This window comes from Hyperoodon ampullatus (genome assembly GCF_949752795.1).
Source record: "Hyperoodon ampullatus genome assembly, chromosome: 6".
NCBI lineage: Eukaryota > Metazoa > Chordata > Mammalia > Artiodactyla > Ziphiidae > Hyperoodon > Hyperoodon ampullatus.
The window spans coordinates 3,675,945-3,702,751 of NC_136919.1; the positions used below are offsets into that span (position 1 = coordinate 3,675,945).

The 26,807-nt window shown below is 57.7% G+C and overlaps 1 protein-coding gene across 1 annotated transcript; it reads right to left on the reverse strand.

The window, feature by feature from the left end:
• Window positions 1–22,767: 22,767 nt before the first annotated feature.
• LOC307054763 (protein scalloped-like) lies at window positions 22,768–24,903 on the reverse strand (the record flags this gene model as incomplete). Its single annotated transcript, XM_079706660.1, is given in 4 exon segments — window positions 22,768–22,808; window positions 22,811–23,020; window positions 23,023–23,356; window positions 24,697–24,903. Coding segments are annotated over 4 exon segments (792 nt in total).
• Window positions 24,904–26,807: the final 1,904 nt, after the last annotated feature.

The window sequence follows — 26,807 nt, forward strand, 5'->3', positions numbered from 1 at the left end:
GCTGTGGTCACGTTTGTCCACTGCTCGCTCCGTGTGCTGGAATCTTACCGTCACCTGGGCTAGCTCTGCTCTGTCCCCCAGGATTTCTCTCCTGTGTGCTCTGAGTCGGCGTGGCCACAGCAAGACACTTGGTGCTCAATCTGGAAGGCTGTGCCCAAACGCGCCTTGTCCCCCGAGCCGTCTCCTGGGCCACGTGTGCGCCTCGCTCCTCTGGAAAGACACCAGCCAGTCATTCCTGCCGGACTCCCGTGGTGTCACCAAGGACCTAGAGACAGGGCCAGGCCTGTGTGGGCTCCAACCCGCCCTGCATGTCCAGCGGCAGACGCTGGACACACAGGGCCTGGACCAGGGGAGGAGAGCAAGGCACGTACCTTGGATGCTGAACTTAAGGAGGTACCAAAAAAACCCTCAGCAATCCAGATAGATAATATTTTAATGCAATACATCTGAAGTCAAAATGAATGCAAAAAAATCCATGATGAACAGATATCAAAAATTTTAAAGAAAGACAGGATCAGTGACGGCCAGGACTGCAGCTGTGCCCCACCATTTGAGACCCTGCAGCAAAAGGATACATGAAAACATCGGATCCGGGTCCCACCCCGTCAGTGAGCCCACCTCTCAAGCCTGCTACCTCCGTCCTGTCACCACTCCAGCGGGCTGGGCACACGTGCCAAGGGCCCAGGACCCGCCGCCCCTGCACCTGCCATGATGGGGCTGGGCCCGTGTCTAGGAGGCGGGGAGGAAGAGGCTGCACCGCAGGCTGGATTTACAGTGGGTTTCATTTATTAACCAGATGAAAGCCACACGAGGGGTGGGGTTCGTGGAAGCCGCGTGCAGTGTGCGGTCTGTCCGTTGAGCTGCTAATATAAATTTGCTCAGCTGTGACACACACGAGGTTGTTCTGGCTGAGAGAAAAAATAAACACCGGCCCATCATTTTCTTGCCGACAGAGCTAAAAGCTCTCCCGGGCCCGCTGGAGTCAACAGGCAGAGCCGGCCTCTTCCAGGAAGATCAGCTGTTCCATCCGGCTCTGTTGCTCCCCAGCCGCAGGACCTTGGACAAGGCAGGGCTGTAGCTTCCCCACCTCTGGGTGGGGAAAGAACCCCTGCCCACGCGGGGTTGGGAGCTGCAGTCTAAAGAGGAAAGGCTTGGGCGGGGGGAGTGGCCTGAGCGTGTGGCTGCACCCCAGGAAGCCTGGACACAGGGCAGGCGGGCATCGTCTGGAAGGAGGGGAGCCCGTGGCACCCGTGGAACAGGTGAGCCGGGGCGGGGTGCGTGGGGGGCAGAGGCTCGCGTCCAGGTGGGAGACGGTGAAGGCCGAGGCAGCATGGAGGGTTTCTCGGGGTCGGCAGACAGGAGCCACAGGCCAGCTGGAATTTAGGACATTCCGGAGGATGTGGGCCTCAGTTGGGGCAATCCTCTCTTGCCCGCACGTGATTTTACAAGGCAATTAGGCGTGTATCTGATCAAGGACTTGCATCTACATTACATACTGAACTTGTACAACTCAATAGTAAAAAGACAAATAACCCAATTTTAAAATGGGCAGAGGACTTGAATTTCTCCAGAGAAGACATACAAATGGCCAACATGCCCATGAAAACATGTTGAACACCATTAGTCATCAGGGAAGTGCAAATCAAAATGAAATGTGACACCACCAGGATGGTGATAATCAAAGTGACAGGTAAAAACAAGTGTTGGCAGGGACATGGAGAAATTGGAGTCGCATGTGTGGCTGGCAGGGATGTAAAATGACACAGCCACTGTGGAAAACAGTCTGGCAGTTCTTCAAAAAGTTAAACCCAGAGTGCCTACGTGCCCCAAAAATTCTACTCCTAGGTATCTACCCAAGAGAGATGAAAGCATATTTCTGCACAAAAACTGTACATGAATATTCATAGCAGCTTTATTCATAATAATCAGAAGGTGGAATCAACCCAGAGGTCTGTCAGTGGGTGAGCAGATAAACAATATGTGGTCCATCCATACAGTGGAATATTACTCAGCCATAAAAAGGAAAGAAGCACTAATACCTACAGCCTGTGTCCGTACACATTATGCTGCGTGAAAGAAGCCAGACGCAAAAGGCCATGTATTGTATGCTTCCCTTTATATGAAATGTCCAGAGTAGGCAAACCCATAGGGACAGAAAGCAGACCGGTGGTTCCTTAGGACCGGGAGGGGGGAATGAGGGAGTAACCGCCAACGAGTAGGAGGTTTCTTTCTGAGGTAATAAAAACGTCCTAAAATTGATTACGTTGGTGGTTGCACGATACTGTGAATATACTAAAAACCACTGAATTGCACACTTCCAATGGAGGAATTGTATGGAATGTGCATTATATTTCAAAAAAGCTGTCACAAAAAAGAAAACTTTACAGTTCATCCTGTATTTGTTATTGTTATTTCGGTGTTATAGAATTTCATCAACGACTACATACAAAAAGATGCATGGGGTGCTTACCTGGTGGCGCAGTGGTTGAGAGTCCGCCTGCCGATGCAGGGGACACGGGTTCGGGCCCCGCTCCGGGAAGATCCCACATGCCGCGGAGCGGCTGGGCCCGTGAGCCATGGCCGCTGGGCCTGTGTGTCCGGAGCCTGTGCTCCGCAACGGGAGAGGCCACAACAGTGAGAGGCCCGTGTACTGCAAAAAAAAAAAAAAAAGATGCATGGGGGTGTGAATGAATGTTTAAATCAATTCTAATTCATTTTTCAAAGGGAATTAGGTCATCTCCATCTCTTCCAGGGTCCAGGGAACAGGGCTCAGAACTCCTGGGTTTGATCCCAGCTTGGACGCTGACCGCATCCCCATCCTTGGCTGTGGGACAGGGCTGCTTCCCGCACCTCCCTGGGCTGCCAGGAGAATGAATGGCGATACGATAGGACACCCAAGCCAACATGCTCACTGGAGGCGCCCCCAACACTCAGCCCCATCAGGACCCACACATGGGGGCCAGCCTGGTTTCGTGGAACAGGAGCGGGGGCTGTGGAAGGGCTGCATCACCCATCCCGGCGAATTACTGAGTCACTGACACGGGTAGGTGAATGGGGTCTTCCCTGGACAGGCTGAGCACTCGGGGGGGCTCCCTGCCTGCCCCCACTGTCTCCCAGGGACTGTAGTCATGGTCCCTCTATCCTTCATAGGGCAGCAGGTGATAGGCACACAAAGGATGCTGGGAGAATCTTGATGTTAAGAGCGTGATGGTGGCTGAGCTTTCCCTCTGCCTTCTCTCAAGTTTTTGCTCAGACAGCTAAGAAGGAGACAAGGGGCAGTCAGGCTAGTGACTCCACAGCACTCAGGGTAGTCGTGGAAGAAATTATCATAACAACAACAAATAATAATAATAAGAGTCTGGGGAGAGCACCCACTTGGCCTCAATCCTCTCCCCAGCAGGACCCTCAGTCCCTGACTCACCCACCCCCCAGGCCCACCCCAGCCCCACAAGGCTCCTCGTGTGGGATGGCCCTCTTTCCCTGGCACCTGTGTGCCCTCCCCCACGTCTGCCTCCTCCGAGAAGCCTCTCCTGATAAGCCCCACCTCTGGCTGTCTCTCTCTCCCCTTCGCTGGTGCAGCCAGCTCTGTGCAGGTGCTCATCCTTGTTCTAAAGAGAGATTCAGGGCACAGGGAGACCTCTTCAGGGGTCCCTCAGTCCAGGGACGGGACAGGACAGCAGGGAACCACGGGAGAGGCATGGAGCAGGGAGGCTCCCTGGCAGACACTGCTGGGCCTGGAATCTAAGACCTGGAAGGCGGACAGGCCCAGGGGGACAGGTGGGCGGGGGGAGAGGGGCCGGGAGGGTAGCGGAAGGGAGGGTGGGGGGATGAGGGGGAGGTGTGTCCAAGGCAGAGGGACAGCACACGCTGAGCCCTAAGGGAGCCTGCAATTCCAGGGGCCACAGGGGGATAGGATGGGCTGAGGATGGCGCCCGGACCACCTGGACATGCCCAGGATTTGGTCCCTGCCCTGCATGCGGTGGGGAGCCACCACCCCACGTGCCTGTGCCCCCCTGACCCCCGCCATCGGAGATCACAGCATCTGTCTCTGCAGGAAGCCTGGGACGTTCTAGAGCAGCTGTACTGGAAGAAGCCAGGCCCGGGCCTCGGGTGCTGTCAGGTGGGAGTGGCCAGGGTCCCAGCAGCCCCTTCCTGTCCCTGGCCTGGGACGCGTCAGGCCGGCCTCTCTGCCTTGGGGTCCAGAGGCCGTCAGCAACTCAGCATCAGTGCCTGCGTCACGGGCCCCAGGGACCTCCCAACAGCTTCTGACATACTCAGTCGAACTAAACTTATTTATGTTTGTTTTTCCCTTTCCGGTGGTTTCTGTCAGCACTGGTGATGGATGGGTACGTGTCGATGGATTTTTCAATCTGCTCCCCATAAAAAGATTGTATTTTGACTACTTTATTGCTTTGCGTGGTGTGTGCGATCCTGGTGTGATAATTAGTGAAGGAATAGCTACAGCCCTGCAACGGGTGGGGGAAGGAAGCCAAGGGACCCTCGGTACGCTTCCCACAGTGTCGCCCTCCCCTGCCCGTTTTCTGGCTTTCCAGCCTTGGAATGAGAAGGTTCCCGGCTGGAGAGGGCGGAAGTTGGGGAGACACACAAGGAGGCCCCAGATTCGCTCTCTGTAGTCTGGAGTTCTCACCAGAGGAGGGAGGCTCCCCCGCCCCCGCTTCTCAACACAGGGATGCACAGCCAGAGGTGGTGTGAGCACAGACACACGCACACCCCTGGTGGCCCTCCTCAGGTTGGGGTCTTGGATGCCAGCAGATCTCCTGCACTGGGCACAGGACCTGGCTGGGAGCTGAGGATGTGGGGCCACACCGAGGACACACTCGGGCTCAGAGGGCTGCCCGGGGACTGTTTCCCGAGCCACAGACCCCGAAGAACCATACACGGAAGAACTCGTCTTGGCGGGGAAGCAAGGCCATGGGCAGGAACCCGGAGGGCAGACCCAGGTGAGCCCTGGTGATAGGCCGGAGCCCTGAGAGCGCAGGGCCGGGAATGGGCTGGGGGCTTGGGATGCAGGATGGGGCCACACACCTGTGACGCCCACCCGCATGTGGCTGGGGACAGACCAACAGGACCCAGGGGTAGAGGCTCAGGTCCCTCAGCCCGGCCTCATGCCTCCAGTATCTCACTCAGCTTCCCCAGACTCTCTTCCTCACCTGGAAATGTGGATTCAAAGGAAAATGATGATTTTGAAGAGGACCAGCCCTCCAGCGCCGACTCCATGCCCGGCCCCAGCTGAGCACGTTACACATATGATGTTTTTTAATCTTTGCAAGAACGCTAAGAGGTTGGCAGGCCTTACAATCATCATCATTTTGCAGATGAGAAAACTGAGGCCCAGGGAAGTTAGGGACTCAGCCATCAAGTGCTGGGCCAGGCTTCAAACCCAGGCAATCGGATCCAGTCATTTTACAAATTGGATCCAGTAAACGTAGACCAAATTACAGGAGGGCTTTGCAAACACTACACTGCCATCCAGAAGTGAAGGCTCCTTTCCTCCTGAGCTCTGAGTCCCAGGATGTCCCCTGAGGCTAGATTCCTCCAAGCCTCCCTCCAGGCCTCACTTCCCACCTAACTGCCGTGAAAAAGCCCAGATGACTCCCCGTTTGTTTTCAGCTCATTAAAGCACCCAGAGCACTGGGACTGTGGGTCCAGCCCGGCTGGGAAACACCCTCCGACCCTGCCACGTCCACAATGTCAATGCAAAAGGACCTGGCACCGTGGCTCTGTTCACCCCCTACCCCACCCCACCCCTAGTTCAGCAGCCCCGATTCCCCGTCACCTGCTCACAGGCCTGCCAGGGAGTTTCCGGTGCCCTGCTGGTGAATAATTTATCAGTCATCCGTGAGCAGGGGCAGGACATATAAATACCTATAGGTATGGGCATGGCGAGCACACACGCCTGTGTATGTCTTTAAACCTTGTAAACCGTTCCTCTGATCTAATCGGGCATAAATTACCCACAATGAAGGTGGTAGGTCTGCTTGCAGACAGTACTTTAAATCCCACTATCTCCACTAATAGCAAGGCTGCTGGTGTGCAGGCTCCATCCATTATGATTTTGAGCAGGTTGCTCATGTTTTTTAACGCAAAAGAGAAAAAAGATCGCTTTCTAAAAATCACCGTGTGCAAGCCCAAGTCTGGGCCTCCCGGGGGGTGTAGATTTCCCTCCTGTGGCTCAGCGCTGGGGATCCTCTAACTGCAGTGCTGGGTCCAGGCAGCCCGTGGCCTCTGCGAATCCTTCTTCTGGCGCCTGCTCCTTGCTCCTGGCCCCGAACCCTCATGCCACTCCCTGGGGTCCGTCAGGAGCCCGACTCTCACACCACAAGTCAAAACTCCCCATCCAGTTGCCCAGGCCGTGGAGCCCTATGCCTGCCTCCAGATTCTACCTGCCACTGCCAGACAGGGAAATCGCTCCCTGAGGGAAGACTGGTCCCTCTTTCCCCAAACCTACAGGAGATGCTCCATAAACGTTCCTCTAAGGAGCACCTGCCTGGCTGAGCCCAAGCAGAGCTGGAGACTCACGGGCAGCACATCCCCAGGAAGGAGGGAGGTGTGCCTTTGTCTGGGCCACACCTCCAGCTCAGCCCGAGGCCACTAGCAGGGCTCTGGCCTGGCTCTTATCCTGGGATGGGAGCCTGGTGGTAACTACGGACCCCAGGCCCCAGACTGCTCAAAGTGAATGGTGCCCCCAAGCCAGGCATTCAGAGGTCAGGTGGCCAAACGAGACATCGCACAGAGGAGAAAGGCCGCCTCCCTCCAGGCCAAGCCCGAGCCACTGACCCGCCCTGGCTCCTGATACGCACGTGGGAGGTGAGGCCATCGCACCCCCTCCCCATCCTAAGAGCAGTCAGGAGCCCCAGTGTGACCCCAGCTCCGCCAATCACAACTCGCGTGCCTCGAACCCTCGAGCCTCACTCACTGTGCCTCAGTTTCCTCATCTATGAAATGGGGATAATGATCTCATTCAAGGGCTGTGCTGAGGATTAAAACAAGTTAACACACAGGCAAAGCACTTAGGACGGTGGGAATGGTGTGCATCTCACAAGCGTTTGCCATTATTATTATTAATTATTAGTATTCAAGTCCGGTCCGCTGCTTCCTACAACAGGACATACACACTCAAAACTTCTCAGAGTGAAAATAGCACATTTTTTCACCCCACCACGTGGCAGGGTCTGAGCTGTGCATGCTCGGGGACTGGGCTGCAGGTGACCCTGCGCTGGCGGGGCTTCTGGAAACTCGAGTTAGCCTCCTTGGCTCCAGCCTCTATGGCATTAGGATGCGGAAATTCCATCAGGATGGTGCAGTTGGCCCGGCGCCGCCCCAGGAGGAGCCGCTCTGCCGTTGGCACCTCCGCGTGATACGTGGTTTTAAAAGAACTCTTGTTCTCACCACCCCAGTTGGACAGGTCCACTCCCTGCCGACACTGCCTCCTGCCTCATTTTGAAACTGACCAAAGTGGCCCCGGATTCATCACTCCATCAACGAGTGCACTGGTGGGAGGTACCTGGTGTGACTTCAGCCCCAGGTGAGCCCTGCGGAGCCCTGGTGGTCCTGGTGGGTCCTGGGAAGTCCTAAGGAGTTCTGATGGGTCTGGGTGGGCCCTGAGAAATCCTAATGGCTCCTGGCAGGTCCTGGTGGATCCTGGGGAATTAGGAAGTCCATGAGGGTGATGAGAATAGAACCACAGCTTGAAGCCCCAGCCTAGGGCTTCTGCCTACAGGTGGGAGATCTATTTCGTTACCCCAAACACCCCCTAAAGAGGCAGAAACTTGACCATTTTTAAAACCCAAGCTCCAAGGATGGGGAGAGTAGGACAGGGGACAGAGTGACCGCAGGTGGATAAACGCCTGGGAATCTGCAGAACCCAGACCCGCCTTCGCTTCCCAGGCCCCAGGCCTCCTTTTTGCCCCATGTGTGAAGTCCAACATGGGGAAGGGAGGTGGTTTGGGTTCACACCTCTGCCCCTCGTGGTCAGATGGTGGCTCAGGCCGCCAGCAAGGAGGTGGCAGGGTCAAGCTCCCGTCCCAGCCGGGGTAGCCCTTTCGTTGAGAACGTTCGCTAGTGATCCGGCCAGACCTCTTGCTTCTGAGTCACTGTGGTCAGGGCTGGGGTCGGTGACGCTTTCTCTGGATCCCAGAAGGAGGGGCGCTGCGGGAAAGAGCGCTGAGATAACCTGTAGGGGGTCCACCTTCTTCCATTAGGGAAGCAGGATGCTGGGAGCCTCCCACACGTGAGGGAGAGGACTGGTCACCCCACTGCGCATGCCCACACCTGTCCCAGGGTGTGGCACACAGTAGGTGCTTGTGTGAGTTTCCCGGGGCGGCTTAGACAACACAATGTATTCTCTCACAGTCTGAGGCCAGAAGTCCAAAATCAAGGTGTCAGTAGGGTTAGTTCTTTCCAAGGCCTCTCCCCTTGGCTTGCTGCCTCTTCATGTGGTCTTTGCTCTGTGCACATGCGTCCCCAGTGTCTCTTTGTGTGTCCTAATCTCCTCTTCTTACAAGGACACCAGTCAGATAGGATTAGGGCCCACTTTAATGGGGTGTGCATCTCACAAGAGTTTGCCATTATTATTAATTATTATGAATAATATTTGAACTTAATTACCTCTTCAAATGCCCTATCTCCAAGTACAGTCATATTCTAAGGTTCTGGGGGTTAGGACTTCAACATATGAATTTTGGAGGGGACAAAATTCAGCCCATAAGCGCACTCAATACCTGTCTGTTGGATAGGTGATGACGACGATGATGAGGATGATGAGGATGATGATAAACAGTCCCCCTTTAGTGGACACTTGGCATATGCCTGTCCCCCAGGCTAAGCACCTTATTTACCTCACTCATTGTCTCCTCAAGTCTTAAAGCGCTGTCACCAACCCTCTTTCCAGATGAAGAAACCAAAGCTCAAAGAGGATCAAGAATTTACCAAAGGTCACTACCAGGAACCAGAGACCGGACAAATCCAGGCCCCTCTGACTCCAGTCCCAGGCTCTTATCCATCACGCTGGAACGCCTAACACTCTGGGACACCTCCAAAAATAACAGCCCCAGCTGCCGACCCACTACCATAGCCTAGCACTGTTCCAAGTCTTTTATATCCTTCATGCCTTTTAATATGATCTTCCTAACAATTGTGTGAGATGGGCGTCTTTATTCCTTTTTTTACAAATGAGATGATTAAGGCCAGAGACATAAAATCTTTTGACTAACTGCTTAAAAGATAGATGGAAGGATAGATGGGTGGATGGATGAGTAGATGGGTGGATAGATTGTTGGATGAGAGATGGATGATGGATGAATGGATGGATGGATGAAGCATGGATAGATGGATAGAGGATGGATGGATGAATGTTGGATGGATGGATAGATGAATGGATAGAGGGTAGATGGACGGATAGATGGATGGATGGATGGATGTGTGGCTGGGTGGATGGATGGTGGATAGATGGATGGGTGGATGGATGGTGGATAGATGGATGGGTGGATGGATGGAGTGTGGATGGATGGATGTGTGGCTGGGTGGATGGATGGTGGATAGATGGATGGATAGAGGGTGGATGGATGGGTGGATGGATAAGTGCTCCATCAGGTCTGTATCCTAGGCCACAAAGGATGGCAGGCCCACTGAGATGAGGCTGACAGCACCACTGACCAGCCTGCAATGTTCCTGGGTCAGTGCTCCTGGTTCAGCAGGTCTTCTGGGACAGGACTTCATGAACTATGATGCAATTGTAACGCAGCCCAAACATTTCAATGACACGGGTAAATATCCGGATAAGTGCCATGCTACAATTTGAGTTCCCTGGAAGAAAGCAGCTCTTACATGGTCACAAGGGAGTCCAGCTCACCAGGCGAAGAAATGGCAGCAATAAAACCTGGGTCACGTTCACCCGCGCAAGAGCTGGGCACAGCCGTTTACCGTGGTTGAGTCGTGAGGTTGTTTTTCTAGAAGCAAAAGACATCTTTCAGCCTGACTCCTCCTGCCTGTTGAAGGAGATCTTCTGGATGCTTCAAATAGCTGAAAGTAATCAGGCTGAAATAAACGTCTGTGAAATTGCAAGGTTGCTGGTGTCATGGTGGCAGGAACCAGATGTGCCATGTCCCCATCATGTCCCCATCAGCATCCAGAACAGGGCCTGGCCCAGGGTTGGCGCCACTAAATACTTGCAGAAAGAACGAGAGAAGCAGCAGCCAGCTCCTTCCTCTGTGCGCTCACCCTCCCGCCCATGACCTTTTCTCAGGCACCTCCCATTCTGTGCTGCTGTGATTCTGCAGAGCGGGCATCACAAGTGGGCCTCCTTCCGTCCCAGGGTGACAGGGACAGTAAAGAGAGGAGTCTTACAGTCCAGCTCTGAGCGGCGCTCACGGCTGCCAAGACCCCCTTATAGGGGATGAATCTGAGATGGCCCTCGTGGTCCTACACAGGCTCAGGAAAAGCTCCGTGCAGCCAGTTAAGAGCATCGGTCGTGGCCGCTGAAGGGGCGGGGCAACCACAGCACAGATGAGCCTCGTCAGACACGGGCACTCAGGAAATATGGGGGGAATAAAACCATGTCTGTGGCATCTTGGGCTCTTCCTTCACGAACTTACTCGAAATATGTCGGTATTTGTGTGATCCTAGTTTAAGGTCTGCTCCCCGGCTGTAGCTGCCCAGGAGTCCTTGACTTTGCTTCTCCCTGACCCCCTCCCCAAGCAGCTGGCCCAGAACCTGGCACTTAATAAACGTATGAGGTTCAGTGAGTAGATCGTGAAAGTACGGATGAATTTTGTGAAATTTATCACTAGCATATAAGGCCTCAAGGGCGAAAACTGGGCATTTTCCGTCTCAACATCACCACAGTTTGATGTAGTGCTTGAAGCTTGACACTCCATAAATGTTTAGATTCTGAATTTTATTTAGATTTAACTGACCAGCCCCGTAGAGGAAGGGAGGACATATTACTCATAACTGAAAAAAAATAAGAAAAAAAATTTAAACAAAAATTCAAGAGCCCCTGGCTAAGCGGCTGAGAGGGGACATCTGGAAGGGAGGGTTTTCATAATTCGGATCTTAAAAAGCCAGGCTCACCACTTCCTCCACATGCTCACGTTTAATTAAATGGTGAAGGATTAGCATCTACTAACAGAAGCAGCCCCGCCGCCTGGCTCTGGGAAACCGAGAACGCTCAGCCAGAGGCTCCGTGGAGCTCCAGCACCAGCCGGAAACGGGACGGGGTCCAGAAGGACCCTCAGGCTGGAGGGGAGATGCCACGGGCAATCTTCTGAGCCACCACATGAGTGGATCCTGTGAAGATGGAGAGCCGGTCCCCCAGGGCAGACACCGTGGAGCCCCTCCAGCTTCACTGAGGGTGTGCACACCCATATGCGCATGGGTGTATGTGCACGGGTGTGCATACGTGACATGTGTGTGCATATGTGACATGGGCACATGCATGCATGTGCATGGATGTGTACGTGTGTGTGCATATGAGCGTGGTTGGGCGTGTGTACCTCTGTGTGCATGTGTGGGCATGGCCATTGTGTGTGCACACGTGTGTGTCCAATCCTAAACCCTAGCCAGAGCTGAGCTTCTCACCCACGTCGCACAGACTGCCGTGGTGCCCCTCCTTTAGCCGCAGAAGACTGGCCCGGGGAAGGGCTTCATCCAGAGAAGGAGCCAAAATACAGGACGGACAGACTTTTTTTTTTTTTTCTTTTTGCGGTACGCGGGCCTCTCACTGCTGTGGCTTCTCCCATTGCAGAGCACAGGCTCCGGACACGCAGGCTCAGCGGCCATGGCTCAAGGGCCCAGCCGCTCCGCGGCATGTGGGATCTTCCCAGACCGGGGCACGAACCCGCGTCCCCTGCATTGGCAGGCGGACTCCCAACCACTGCGCCACCAGGGAAGCCCCAAGACGGACAGACTTTTAAGGGGCAGCTTGGATGAGGAAGGCAGAGACCAAGTTCACAAACTTGTTTTCAGCGAAAACACACAAATTTAAGTTTAAAAGGTACCGAGAGAAAGTCCAGAAGTCTCTCTGCCAAACCTGTCGTCAGACTACTTCTGGGCGGTGCGATTCAAGATGACTTTCCTTTTTCTCTTCACTCACCTGCATTTTCTGTGTTTCTGCGATGGGTGTGGGCTGCTTGAGCTACTATGTGAGATTCTAGGAGTAACCGCTCATTTTCAGAGCCTGTCCAGGAACGTCTCAGGAGCACAAGCAGATGGGGGCCCCGGGCCCAAGGCAAGGCGTTTGTTGAGTGACTTTTCCACATGCTTTCTGCACAGAGCCCCACCTAGACGGGGACGGTCACGTCCACCACAAGGAGTGCTGAGAGGCCCCTGCTGCCCAAGACCACAGGCTGGCAAGAGGCAGGACCTGGACTCGGGCAGGTCTGTCTCCCAGCCTGGGCCCTTGGCTCTAGAAGGGCCTCCCAGGCTGGGGCCTCCTGGCCCCAGGAGGCTCTAGAAGCGGGGGATCGGCCCCCAGGGAGCAAGGCATTAAGACGGGGAGTGGGGTCCAGCACACTGCCTACCCAGACACGCTGAAGCTTGGCCTCGGACGCCGCCTGCTCCCTGTGAGATCCCAGGGCCCCTGACGGGTGCACGACCACCCACAAGGCTGCACAGGTGCGGGAAGCGGAGCCCCAAGGTGGGCACGGGCCTTGAACTTCTCCTGTCCAGAAGAGCACTGGACATTCTCTCTCACAGATGTCCAGGGTCTCCCTAGGTGTAGACCAGCTACCAGGTGGACACCCCACAAGAGACAAGAGGAACAGAGGGCTTAGAAGAGCAGACCCATGCTGGTGCCGCTTAGGGAGAAACACCGCTGCCACCGGGGTTCCAGTCTCAGAGCCCTGGCGGGCTCTGAGCTCTGCTTTCCTTCGCTTTTTCCAGAATGAGTTCTTTCTTCCCTCACCTCCTCCCACGGTCACATCCCTGTTTTCTCCTCGACCGAACTTCTCTGTGGCTCCAACTCAGTGACGCAAAGCAAACCAGAGGGAATGGCTTTTATTATCCTAATAAAATTTCAGTGGATGTCATATGAGCCTGGGAGTTTCATATCTGCACAAACCTTTGTCTCCATTGAGTCAGAAAACAAAAAATAAAAAGCCTACTCCCTGCGGCTCTGTAGTCTAAACACCGTAAATTCCAAAGATTAAAGAGAACACGTTGGCGAGGCCCCTTCCCTGGTGTGGCTATAGCAATGGCAAACAGGCCTCTGATTACATTTCCTGTTTGCAACTGGCGAATAAAATATTTAGACAGTAGAAGCTGAATGTTCCAGGCCCGGCCGGCCCGCAGCTGTACTGCTCTGTGCAAACGGGAAGGCAGGAAGACAAAAAAATTAAAATAAAATAAATGCCAGATAAATGTGGATGTATCATTTTAAAAATTCATCAACACTAACACCCTGTGCAATTTATTTTGGTTTCACCAGTGAAAAGACCCATCTAACGTCCTGAAGTGATGACATTTAAGCATGAATTTTTGAGAAATCCCATTTCCTAGTGCGTGAGGTGTGTCCCAGCAAGCCCCCCAGTGGGGGACCCCCGAAGTCCCTTCCGAGCCTGACTGATGGACAGAGTGGTGACAGCCAGCATGCCCCGTGCCAGCGCTGGGACCCGGGAGTCCCGCTCAAGCCTGAGCTCTGCCTTGCCCACCCGGGCTCTGAACATCAGCTCTGCCGGTGATCCCCCGGGCAGCCCCGGGAGCACCCCAGGGCTCAGTTTCTCCATCCGTAGTGTGCGGGTTCAGCAGGAAGCAACAGCGGGTCGTGGGGGCCTTGACCGCACCCACACAGGCACCCATATGGCTCAGTGCTGGGCGGACGGGCATCCCGACAGCGTGACCGCCCCCAGGAGGAGAAAGTGTGCTTTTCAGGAGGCCACATCAACCGAACTGGGTGCCATCAGGCTACAATTCTGGGAATTCCTTCCTGTTTTGCAAAAAGTAGAGCCAAGTGTGGGCCCAGAGGAAAAGATGCTGGTCCCCAGCATCCAGCGGCCGGAGGCACAGTGGAAGGTAAAGGACCGACCTCGGGGGCCATGGGGCAGGCGCCAGGCACACAGTGACAAGCCGGCTCCGAAGCCCCATCCGTCGGAGCTGGAGCCTGTTCCCAGGAGACACTGGCTCCACTGGGAAACCAGCCAACTGCTCCCCGCAGGGAAATGTCTCTCTGTAGCCACTAACAGAGCCCTGTGTGTGCAGGATGCCGTTGGCAGAGAAGGGCATTTATAAGACCTAACGCAGGGTGGAAGGGCTCAGCCACTGCGCAGAGCTCGGGAGGCGGCTGCTGACGGGGGTGGGGGAGCAGGGAAGCAGTGAGAGGCCCAGGACCCCCGGCAGTGACAGGCACTATGGGTCCAGGCGCAGACAGCCAGCCCAGGGGCCCAGGTGAGCAGGACAGCAGGATGGGTGGCAGGTGGAGGGACCGGAGGTGTGCAGGAGCCTGGCGGGGACACCCGGCTGTGGTCCATCATGAAGCCCCTCACTTTTTCTGGACTCATGCATCCACACTGTTCCCACCAACCGGGGCACCAAGGGCTTCAGGGAAGGTGCGCAGTGGGCAGGAAGGGAACGAGCAGCTCACCTGGCCGGTGGGCCGATTCCCTCAAGCTCCAAGCAGCCGGGGCCTCCAAGAAGTGCCGGGGGCCGTGCTCTGCCCCCGGGGGCCTCTGTTTATCTTCTGTAAGATGGATAGTCACGGGCCCCCAGGGACTCCCTCCTGGCTCCGAGGACACTGGCCTGGCCGGGCTGTTTAGCAACAGGCTTCACTGAGTTCCTGCCGCTCCCACCCTCCTCCTCCCCACCAGCCACGGTGGTACTCAGGGCTCAGAGCCTAGGGCAGGGTCTGCACTCCTCAGCATCCCTCAGGGATCTTCGGTTCCAGAGAAGGGGCAACTCCTGCATCTGATGGAGCTGAGAATGGCATGGACTCAGGGTCCCCGTGCTCCGGGCCGGGGCAGCAGCCCCCCCGCCACACTCCCTGGGGCGTCCCCACCAGCCCCTAAGGCACCTCTGTGTAGATGGGGCACCAGGGCTCCCAGATGGCTCCCTGGATCCCCGGTGCCACCCCGAGGGGCCACACCGAGACACTCGTGGACCCCGGCACCATCCCCGCTGTGCCTGACGGGTCTGTCCACCCTGCCCCTGTCCAGCTGCCCAGCCGTGGCTTGGGGAAGTCCACCAGCTCACCCAGAGGACAGCATCACCCAACGGCCTGGGCCGCGCCCGCTCGCTCATGGGTTTGCGGACACCCCGGCCGCTGGGTCTCCGAATGGACAAGGGATCGGGCTCATCGTGTGGCAACATCTGTGCATCTGCACCTCCCTGACCCCTTCCCAGAGACAGCAGAGCCTGGCATCAGACCTCCGTGGGCCCGCCCACCCCCCCCCGAGGGCATGCTCTCCAGCTCCCACCCCAGCCCGACCTCCCTATGGAGTTACCTGTCACGCTGCCTGCCTTTGGCCTTGCGTTTTCTCCAGGTCCCTGGAGGACATGGGGGAGGTGGGGGTACAGGAGAGCCTGGCTCCTGGCCGTCACCTCCAGCACAAGGGAGGCTCTGCCGTGGGGTCCCCCTGTTCGGGCCAGGACACAGGGACCGCTGGACAGAAGTCCAGGCTTGGCGACAGGATCTGCCCACCTTGGGGGTCCTGCCCTGCCGGAGTCTGTGCCCGCGGACAGCCAAGTGCCGTGCACAGGTGCAGCAGGTCCCTGCCCGGGGGCCCTGGAGGCCCCAGCCACCCAGGCTTCCTTCAGCTTCTCAACATTCCCAGCTGCAGGTGTGGAAAGGCCAGGTGCCAGAGACAGCAGCCAGGTGGGAACTGGGGTGTGAGCCACCCAGGAGGCAGGCTGGGCGGGTCTGGGGCGCTTCTGTGCTACAGATGAGTCAACCCAGCCGAGGCTCAGAGAGGGCAGAGAGCTGGTCTCAGAGCCCAGGGGGAGGGCTGGTCGTCTCGTGCACCACAGGGCCTGGCCGGGCCTCCCACCCTCACAGCCCTCCCCCTACACACACGTGCACACGCACACACAGGCGTATGCACAGAAGTCAGAAGGCGCACGCACACACATGCACTCGTCCCAACTCTATTGGGGGGTGGTTTCCTGGTCAGAACCTCATTCCTCCTGGTGTGACTGGACAAAACCCACACTGTCTGTTCCCAGAATCCGGCGACGAGGGGTTTCACGCCCCCTGGGAGGGGGGGCTCTGCCACCATCGCAGTGCTGAGGCCTTGCCCTCCCCCAAGCCCTCCTGGTACCCAGACAGCCAGACAGGGGTGTGAGGCAGCGCCATCTAGTGGGTACAGCCGGTGCTGCACAGGTGAGCCGGGGTGGCCACCAAGGGTGAAGCCACGGACCCCACCATCTCCGGGAGGACCGAGGACGTGCGGAGTCTTCCCTCCTGTGGCCTGCACGGACAGCACCCCAAGGATGGAAACAGGCTCTGCACAAACGCCCTGAGAAATGCCATGATAGAGCAGCTGGCATGTGAGTCTCAAAAAACAAAAGAATGTGTGGCTTGAGTTCCGTGGAAACCAAGAAAGGCCTACTCATGTGGCGGCAGCTGAGTGTTTGAAAGGACAGGCTTGGGGGTTTTTCTCCTTATTTTTAAAGATATTTTTTAAATGCCTAGCAACACCCTAGGAGCCAGTGCTGGGCAAGTGACACATGTTTAGATGCACGCGTGTCCCCTCTCTGCCCCAGGTCCTGCCGAATTGTGGCACCCTGGGCATGGGTAGGGGGTGGAGAAGGCCCCAGCCTCAGATGAGGGCAGGTCAGAATGAAATGGCACGTGCAGGGTGCCCCGCAAGAGCTCTCACACCCACAATTATTCTGCAAAGAGAAGAGTGTCCCTGAGTGCTAGCGGTCCATCAGCCCTTGCCTGGCGGCTGCAGGGCTATAAACAGCCAGAGCCTCTGAGCAGTCGCCTGGGGAGAGCATCCATCTTCACCCCGAGACTCCGGGCCTCCTCTCCAGGACCCCGCTCACCTCGATGACGGCCACAGAGTGGGGTTCTATGCACGTCAGGCACAGTGGACACCCTCAGTGGGGGGCTTGGGACACCCCCCACCCACTTGGACCCTCACTCCCTGTGTGAATGGAAGTTTGCTTTTCAGACACCATTGCTGGGATCCCAAATATGCACAGGCCAGCACTTAGCGGGGACCTCAGCCTTGGGGGAGGCCGGCATCGCATGGCACCCGTAGGCTCAGGAGGAAAGACGTGGAGGGGACAGGACGGTCATCTTTGCCATCAGATGTTAAAAGCCCCCTGTCATGCTGGTGGACACAAAGAGGTGACACCATCAGACTCGAGAGACAGCCGCCTGCCTGTCAAGCACCTGTTCAGCCCCCAGACTCCCCCACTGGCTGGCACTCGGTCACAGGGCTGGGGAGGGGGCGGGACAACCTTTCAGGAGAGAAAGTGGAAAGCTGCTCCTTTCTTTTTGCACCTCGTCTCCTGAGGGCCTGCACATGTATGCGTGTATGTGCCTTTGTCTGCATGCACATGCATGCCTTTGTGTGTGCGTGCACGTGTGCTGCACACGTGTGTACATGCATGTGCATTTTGAGCGTGTGTGCCTTGTGTATGTGCCCACTCTTGCGTGTGTGTGCTCGTGGGCACATGTGCATTATGCCTGTGTTTGTGTCTATGTGCCTGTGCGTGCATTTGTGTGCATGGTACACGTGTGTGTGTCTACGTGTGTGCACGTGCATGGGGATGCCTGGGTAGCTCCAGGAGGAGGCCCACCACCCTGCCTGGGGGGCTTGAGCCTGTGAGGGCCAGAGGGCTCCCCCCATCCCCTCAACTGCAGCCCCAACACAACCCTGATCCTGAGCAGGACAGGTGTCCCAGGTGAACCTCCCACCCACAGAAGTGGCTGCTGAACCCACACTGGCCTTCGCCCCTGCAGGGACCCCCCCAAAGCCCCGCCTGACTCAGGGGCGGCCACCGAAGGACCGTTGGCAGCGTGGGCGTCCAGTAGCAGAGGACAGATGGGGGTCTGTTTGTCCAGCTTCTCCAGGGACCCACACCTTCAACCGCCCCCCTTGCTATCCACAGGACCCTCCCAACAGGCTCCTCCCCCTGCTGTCTACACGGAGGAAGTGCTCCAACTCCCCGCACACCCTTCAGCCCTTGCGGGTGTGCAGACCGCCCACGGGGTGTCTTTCTTCTGCTCCCTGAGCTGCCATGCTCCTCGCTGAGCCGCCCCTAGACGCCCCAGCCCAGTGTGTCACCACACCGACCCCCGCGAACCAGCTCCGTCCATCCCTCGTCGTGCCAGCCCCTCCGGCAGCCACTGGCGTGGACCTTTCCCTGGTGCCAGCCCCACCTGAGATGGACTTTGGTACCTGCATCCCTGCCAGGGCCTTCATCTGCTCTTTCCCTGCAGCTTGGCTTCTTACATGAACGATAGGTTTGAAAAGGAATCAAGCTGGTGTTCTAGAACATGCCCTGCGCTGATTGTGTAAATAAAACTGTAGAATGACAAAAAAATCAGAAGACTTGGCGGCACCCCCGTCGCATTCCTCACCTCCCCCTCTCTCTGCACCCACCCCCATCTGGCTTCCTGACTCCAAGGAGTTTCCACCCCCAGCGGCTCCGCCCACCCCCACTCCCCAGGGCCTCCTTGGCCAGGGGCTCCAGGGTAACCGCTGGCCACCCCCTCCGAGAACCAGGCCCCTCTCTGGGCTTGGGTGACTTCCCATCCCCAGTCCCCAGGTGTTGGTCCTTGTACCTCTCTGGCCCCTCCTCCTCTGTTGGCTTCACTGCCCCCTCGGCTGGCCCATCGCATCTGGCTTGGGTCCCCACCTGTGCCCTCAGCTCAGGCCTCTCCTGCAGGCTCTGGACCCATAGATCTGGCTTCTCCACGTCCCAGAGACCCAGCGGTCCAGACCCCACCTCCCCGTCACCCCCATCCACCTCCAAGGCCACCAGCCGTCTCCCCTGGTCCCCCATCAATCCCAGCTACCTCCTTCTCACCCCGCTCCTATGTGCCTCTCCTGCCCCGGCTGCCTTTCCACCCCGGCCCCTCCCATGGACCCACAGACAGATTTTTGTCACGGCACAAACCTTCCGTGCCACCCTCCTGCTGGAAACCCTCAGGGCTGGCCCGCCTTCTTAGGACACAGCCTGCTCCCTGCCAGGCCCCACCCTAGCCTCACCCCTGCTCTTGACACCTTAGCGCCCTGGCGGTCCTGTATTCCCCACGCTGGCCACACTCACTCCCACCACCAGACTCCGTTCATGACACCCCTCTGCCGGGAATCCTTCGCCCTCCCCCACCCCCTGTTGACATGTCTCATCCTCCAAACTTTAGTTGCAGTCACTCCCAGGGAGATGCTCTGACTCCCAGAATCAGCAGGATGCTCCTGGGACACGGGGCTGTGTGTGGTGAGGGGTCACATCCATCGCCCGGTGTCCCCAGTGCCCCTCAGAGAGGGACCGACCGCATCCAGGGCACTCACTGCTGCGTCCCAGCCCCGCCCGCAGCCGGCACACCTGCGCTGTGCAGACGGCCTCCAGCCTGCGAACCAACACCCCTCCCGGGGGGCCAGACCCACTGAGACACACGGGGCCCTCATCTCACTCTCCCGCGGGAATGGCTGGGATAACATCTGCGCACAGGCAACTCAGAGCATAGGACAGGATGTCTGAGCCCCTGCACTCTGCCGTGGACGTGCTGGACTGTCCTGGTTCCGCCCTGAAGAGCTCTGATCAGGACTCCACCCAAGTGCCCAGCAATCAGCAGCATCTCCTGGGCACAGCTCCCCAGCCTCCGGGCCCCGAGGAACCCCTTATTCATCCTACAGAAACTGGACAGGGCTGGGGCCGGGCGAGCCTCTCTGCCTCCGCCTCAGCCTCTGCGTGGCGGCCATCTGGTTTCAACTCAAACATCACCCACTGGTGAAGGCACCCCGGACCCCACACTAGGAATGAGGGATCCCCCCCTGCCCAGGAGACTCGCTCAGGTTCATTGTCTTGTCCGTCGCAGCAGCAAATCATCTGCCCCTTTCGTGCAACCGCTTCCTCCCTACGGCCCCTCCCCCTGCACCAGAGCTGTCTACGCCAGGCCGGCAGGTATTTGGGATCCTGCACCCCTTAGGCACTGAATGCACGTTTGTTGAATGACTAATGGAAAGACTTTGGGGCCTGCAGACAGTGGCGGCCCCAGGATAAATCTCCCCTGGGCTTGGGGAGCTTGAGAGCAGGCGGTGTGGGGTGAATCCCTCGAGTCCCCAGGCCTCCCCCAAGCACGGCCAGAGCCAGCTGACTGAGTGTCCAGCAAGGGCAGAGCTGGGTTCCAGTGGGTGATCCCCCCTCTCTGATCCTGGCTGGACCCTGCTGCCCAGAGCCTCAGGCTGCTCACAGCAGGGCAGCTTCATCCCAGGGAGCCTCGCTCAGGAAGCCTGACCCAGGACATACCCCCAGGGAGCTGCTGGTGGGGACACAGGGCTCAGATGCCTTATCACCAGTCCCTGCGCTGGAAACCACAGATGGGGAAACTGAGGCCTGGCCCCCAGTCAGGACAGGGCACAGGGGTCCTGGTGCCCGGGCACTATGCCCATCAGGGCCCAGGATAAGCCCCTTGTTCCTCCCTGGAGGCCAGGACTGCATTTCTGCCCGTCTCCAATTGCTCCTGCATCCTGCCTGCTGCCTTCCCGGCAGGGCTCAATCTAGCAAGTGGTTGTAGCTTCTCGGGTTTACCTCCCCCACCCCGCCAACACCATGGTCTCTGATGGCGTCTGACTCACGGCAGCCGAGACCTCTGTGCAAAGTCGGGAATCAGGAGGGGAGGCAGGGAAGGCTGGGGAGGCCTGCCTTCCGCCCTCCTCTCCAGGCGACTCCCCCCCAGGCAGGGCCACCAGGCAATATTCCAGGGAGACCCTTGGACGGAGGTGCTGCTGGCCCAGCGTGAATGATCCCTAAGCACACGAGGCCCCCAGCCAGGCCTCCGGTGCCACTACAGACCCTGAGGCCCTGGAGCCTGGAGAAGGAGCCGCTGCTGGATCACAAAGGATTCAGCCCAGGAGCGGGAGGCTGAGGACTGCTTCAGCTGCAGAGACCCCCGGGGGCCCAAGTGGGGCCTGGAGAGAGCCAGTTCTCCCTGAGCCCAGATGAAAGGGCCTTCCCGGCCTCCAGTTTAGATGTTCCCCAACAGCCTTCCATCCCGTGCCCAGCTGTCTGGGCAGATGGTGTGTCTCTGGAAGTCTAACCTCACTCTCTCTTGCTGCAGCTAAAGTTCTCTCCAGAAGCCAAGATCACCAGGAGGGCCCTCAGTCCCGTGTCTCAAACCCAGTGTGCACATGGCTCATGGTCTAAATGCACGTGGGGCGTGCCCATGGGGGCCAGTCTCCCAGCACACTCTGACCAGCAGGGACATGCGGGGACGGTGCTCGTGGTGAGGGGGTGGGGGTCCGAGGGGGGAGCAGCATACCCAAGGCACCGGCCTCTGGTCCAGACATGCTGCAAACATTAGCTTCCTTTGGTCTACACTCATCCTTCCGGGGTTCCCATCCTGCCCTCAGTTTGGTCAGGTGCTGAGCTGAGTGAGGGGCTGAGGAGAGAGAAGACCCAGGAGCTCGGAGAGCCCAGAGGGTACAGATTTGTGATGGTCCCCATCCCGGGGACAAGCGGGGCAGACCTAGGGTCAGGGTCAGGGTCAAGGACGCCTCGGTCAAGCGAGGCACAGGGTGGACCACGGGAAGAAAACACTGACTCCCAGCCATGCTGTGCCCTTTCCACAGAGGAGAGACTGAGGCCCCCAGGCTGAGGTGGTGTGCGGGCTACCACGAGGGCGGGAAGGAGGGCTCGGCCTTAGCAAGATGCAAGTCATGCCCGTGCAGCCTCGGGCCTCCTCCCCCGCGCCCTGCCCCAGGTCAAACCCCCTACAGATGCTGGAGATGTAGCACCTGCTACAAAGCCCTGGAGCAGCCAAAGACTTGGCCACCCCTTAAGTGTCAGGCCCTGGAGCTCCACTGCGCTCCCTCCTTGGAGCTGCCAGGAAGACAGGAGCCCCCTTAGTGGGCTTGCAAGGCCCTTTTTTTTTTTTTTTTTTTTTTTTGGTAAAATAGCTTTATCCTCTGTCAAAACACAAACCAACACACTTTGTGGGGAGGGGAGGAGACCGAGGCAACACAGTCTAGCCCCACGGCTCATTTAGAGGAGGACAAGAGATTTAAAAGCCTCACCCCACTGCTTGCCCAGCTGAGAAAAAGTCACGACCCTAACACCCACTTATAAATATCTCTTGTTATATTAAAAATATAGAGATATTTCCAGGACCCACCTGGCTGTACTCCTGCACAGAAAAGGTTAACCTTCAAAATTCAATATCAGGGTCCCGGGATGAGGCTGGTAAGGAGAGGCAGATTGGGAAGAAACGGGGGTGCTGAAAAACAGAGAGGGACAAGCCAGTGTGTAACTGGGGCCCCCCAAAATATCCAAAACATCCAAAACAGAGAAGGGGGAGGGTGCCTGTCAGAGACAGAAACCAGTGCTGTCCCAGGGGTTGTCTCACTCCTGTCCCCCGTGTCAAATGCTCTGCAGTGATCTGTCCTTTCAGACACCCCTGTGAGGTCCCAATATCAGGATCCATCCTTTCCTCTCAGTCCCAGCCCGTTCAACCCACCCCCGAGCTTTTAAGGTCCTAAGAGGGAGCAGCCCACCTCCCCACCCCAAGTAAGAAGCGTGAGAAAAGCTGGAGGTCCTTCCTGGGAGGAGGGTATTCTGGGGGTGAGCCACTTCTGGGGTCTCCCTTCAGTCCCTGACCAGGCGGTAAATGTGGTGCTGGCCCCCCGCTCACTGGTGGAGACCTCGAAGACATAGGCGGTACAGAGCAGCAGTTCCTGGGTGTCTCTGTCTGTCACCACCTGGAGGATGGTGAAGTTCTCCAGGACACTGGTCGTCATATAGCGCTCGGGCAGCTGCCGCAGCTTGTGTGGAAAATTCGCCAGGTACTCACACGTGGGTGAGCGCAGCAGACGGTGCACGAACCTCCCGTCCTCCAGCTGGCACGCTCCGCCTTCTGCACCACCTGCTTGCCAAAGGAGCAGACCTTGGAGGAACAGGTGAGGGTCATGTGCTCCAGGCTCTCGTACTGGCTGCTCACTCCACAGAAGCCACCACTGCTACCGCCGGCCCCCACCTCCTCGTCACTCGGGCCCCAGTTCAGGTCTGCCCAGGACTTGACCAGGAAGAAGGCATGGTGGGGGGCCATGATCATACAGCTCCGCAGACCACCCTTTTTCTCAGGGAATTTGTCATAGATCTGCCAGACGTCCACACTCTCGAGGGGGCGCGCTCCGGGGCTGGGGCAGTGCTGGCTGATGTGTACAAACAGGTGCCCCTGGTAAGAGACAGCTCGGCTCAGCCTGCAACACCACCCCACCAGTATGCGGAGTCTGAGCCCCAAATTAAATTAGAGAGAAACTGCAGGAATGTAGGAGACTCAGTGAAGTCTCCTGAGGGAGCAGGGGTCAACCCAGCGGCCTGGAACCCAGGCTGTGGTCCCCCCGGGGCTGCCAGCTGCCACAGCCAGGATACCATTCTGTGCACGAGGAGGTGTCAGGAGCCGCCAACCATCTCTATCCCCGTCCGCTCCCAGTCTGTGGGCAGATGTTCCTCCAGTGGCGGAGGTCAGCTACCTTGAACCAGGGTGCATTAGGAGCTGTGCCTCCTGCACAGTACGTCAGCCCAAAGAGGTGTGTGAAACCGTGAGAGTTCTAGTAAAATCTACCACCCTCATAAGTAATGGCATGACTTTATAAAGGAATTAATGCAGGCCAGGTTGGAGCTGAGTCTGGGCTGGGATCAGGGCTCAGCCTGCAGAAGGAAGAGGGCTCAGTCTGGAACTAGGGTATGAAGCGAGGAGGGCTGAGCCTGAAGCCTGGATCAGGGCTGAGTCTGGGGGAAGGACTGGGCTCAGCAAGGGGTCCCAGGCTGAGAGGCGGAATTTCTTCCCCAAACAGCCAAAGCCCAAGCCACCCACGTGATCCTCTTCTTGTGCTGCGAGCGGCAAGATATTTTCACCAGCTGCCCGATGCATCCCCCATAAAGCCATAAAGCAGAAACTGACTTTGAAATGGCCCTTTCTCTGCCTGTATCCTCGGGCATAAATTTAAATAAGATGGCAATCTAAATGCCTGCAACTCTTGAGTAGTCCTTGTGGGGCTGTCTCTCCGGGCTGCATGGGGAGACAGAATGCCACCCTAAACCCATCCTCCTGTGCCACGCGGGTGAACGCCGGTGGGGGTGGGGGGGCGGGGGCAGTGGGGAGGGTGGGCAGCCCTTGGCAGATGGAGCGGACACGTGGGACCGTTGCCTTCCCCTCTGCTGATGCCGGCTCCCAGGGGGACAGGAGAGATGCTGGGTCACCCGAGGTAGGGGCTGCACCTCTGTCCACCTGGGAAAATGCGGAAATACCCAGCATCTATTTTGCACGCTCTTTGTAAGACTTAACAGGCACTGAGCAGACTCCCTACCCAAAGTAAGTGCTCGTAACTATCCTGCGTGTCTCCGCTGGGTTGAGAACCCACAGGGGGCGCCGACGGGGGACTCAGCTGATCTGACTTGTGCGGAGCACCCTTCTCAAGCCCAGGTGTGTGGAGGAACCCCCAGAGTGCTGGCTCCACCCCAGGGTTCTGAGCCAGCAGGCCTGGGAGGGGCCTGAGAATGTGCATTTCTAACAGGTTTCCAGCTGGTGCTGCTGGCACGGGGACCACACTTGGAAACCTGCTGTGCTAGAGGAAGCGCGCCCGGTTGTGGTGGGGTCACGAGCAGCGGGCGGGCATGGGAGAGCAGGAAGACGGGGCGGAGGGCCTCGCTGTGGGCCAGGCTGGAGGGGACCAGAGGGCTCTGGCTGTCTGGGAGCAGGGAGAAAGGAGGGGCCGCCATGCCTTGGTCCGACCCGGCCCCCCAGCCCTGCCCCAGCCCTGCCCATGCAGAGCCCCCTTGGGCAGAGTAACCTGTGCGCACAGCACGGGGCAGGGCACCCAAATCAACTGCTTCCTGGCCTCAGGCTCCTGCCCACGAGCTCCTCCCTCACGGCAGCAGCCTAGACACACGGCTCCACGTACAGGTGGACAAACCAAAGCTCAGGAAGGTGAGGACCCACCATGTCCTCTGGGCCAGGGAGTGGCGGCTGCTCCCCAAATCCAATTCCTGGGCTTCCCTCCCAACCCCCTCTCCAAACTTTCTCCCTGAAAACTTGGAGACTGAGCTTCCAGCCAGGTCCCAGGTACAAGCCCTGGTGTTTGGGGGTACATGCCAAACTCACAGTGCCCTTAATCTGGTCCCAACAAGACTGGACCCTCCCCTCAGCCTCCATCCTCTGGACAGCCAGGCCACCCTGTTCCTGTCTCCCAGTGCAGCCCCAGAGGAGGAAAGCCATCGGGACATCATGCTGTCGGGAGCAACTCAGCTTTTATGGGTGGCCTTTGCCAAGATCTGCAGCCTGGCGCAAACAGGCAGATGCAACTCACCAACAGGGAGGGAGGAAATTGGTTAGAGGGATGAGCTCCCGGGACCTGTGGGGGGAGGGAACGGGGGGTGATCTGGTGACATGGGTGGGAGGTGAGGGCCAGAGCCAGCTGTCAGGAGGGGCTACGGACTGGCGTAAGGACAGGTGTGATCGGGGCACCTAAAATGCCAGCAAGGAGTAAGACGGCACAGAGCTTCCCGTGGAGCAGTGCGCAGACGTGAGCTCAGCGGTGTGTGCACTCAGCTATGTGCCCTCAGGTGTGTGCTCACAGCCATATGAGGAAAGGGCTCAGGGGCTTGCAGAAGGTTTTGCAAATAAGAGGGACTTACTGTTCCACAAGCAAAATCAAGGGTCAGAGTGTAGCTATGGACAGGGCTCAGGGGCTCTATCTGGATCGGGCAGCAGTGATGAGCTGAGTGTCTTGTTGGTCTGGGCTCAGAGTCAAGGTCATCCCCCAGCCTGGGTGCAGAGTCCTCCATAGCTGGAGTCCGGGGTTGAGCATAGGTCAGGGCAGAGCCTATGCTGTGGACGGCTGGACACTAAGGAGGCAGGAGAACTAAGCAGGGAGTGTCCATGCAGAGCGCAGCTGCAGGGCCCAAGCAGCGGGGCGTAGAATAGATGGTGTTCGCTGGCAGTGGGGTGCGGCGGGATAGTCCTCCATTTCCTCAGCCACACCACTTGTCTACAGTCTGGTTACGGTCACTCAGACCCCTCCCAGCCCGAGGTCAATCCAGTGCACCCTCTGAGGGGCTCGCCAGTGGGCCAGGCTTCTCTGACTCCATTTCCTGCTTCCACCAGACCCACCAGCCTCCACCAGGCCCACCGGCCTCCGCCGGCCCCCACCAGCCATCCATTAGCCAAGATGAGTCCCCATCTAGATCCATTCTACGTCACCACCCGCCCTGACCTGCTTCCTTCTCTCTGCCCTCTGCCAAACCAAATGAGGGACACCCCCCACCAACCCTGCAACACACCACCCCTGAGACGGAGACAGAAGGTGGGGACTTTCGCTGGTGACGCAGGGTAATGACAAGGGCAGGAGAGGGGGCGCTGGAAGCCGCACAGCAGGAGATGCAAAGCTGACATCTGACTTCCTTTTCCAGAGACCTCTTGGTCTCCCTGGAGAAGAGCCTGATTCCGGGGTGGAACAGGGCAAGCGCCTGGAGCATCCTGTGATGTCAGAAAGTGACGGGGGCGGGGCATGAGGGCAGGGCAGGGAGCCGAACGAAGGCGCTCCCCACTGCTGGAGCAGCCTGGGCAAGAAGATAAACACCGGGAGTGTTACATTCACCCCTAACAAAGCGAATGTCTGCCAGTC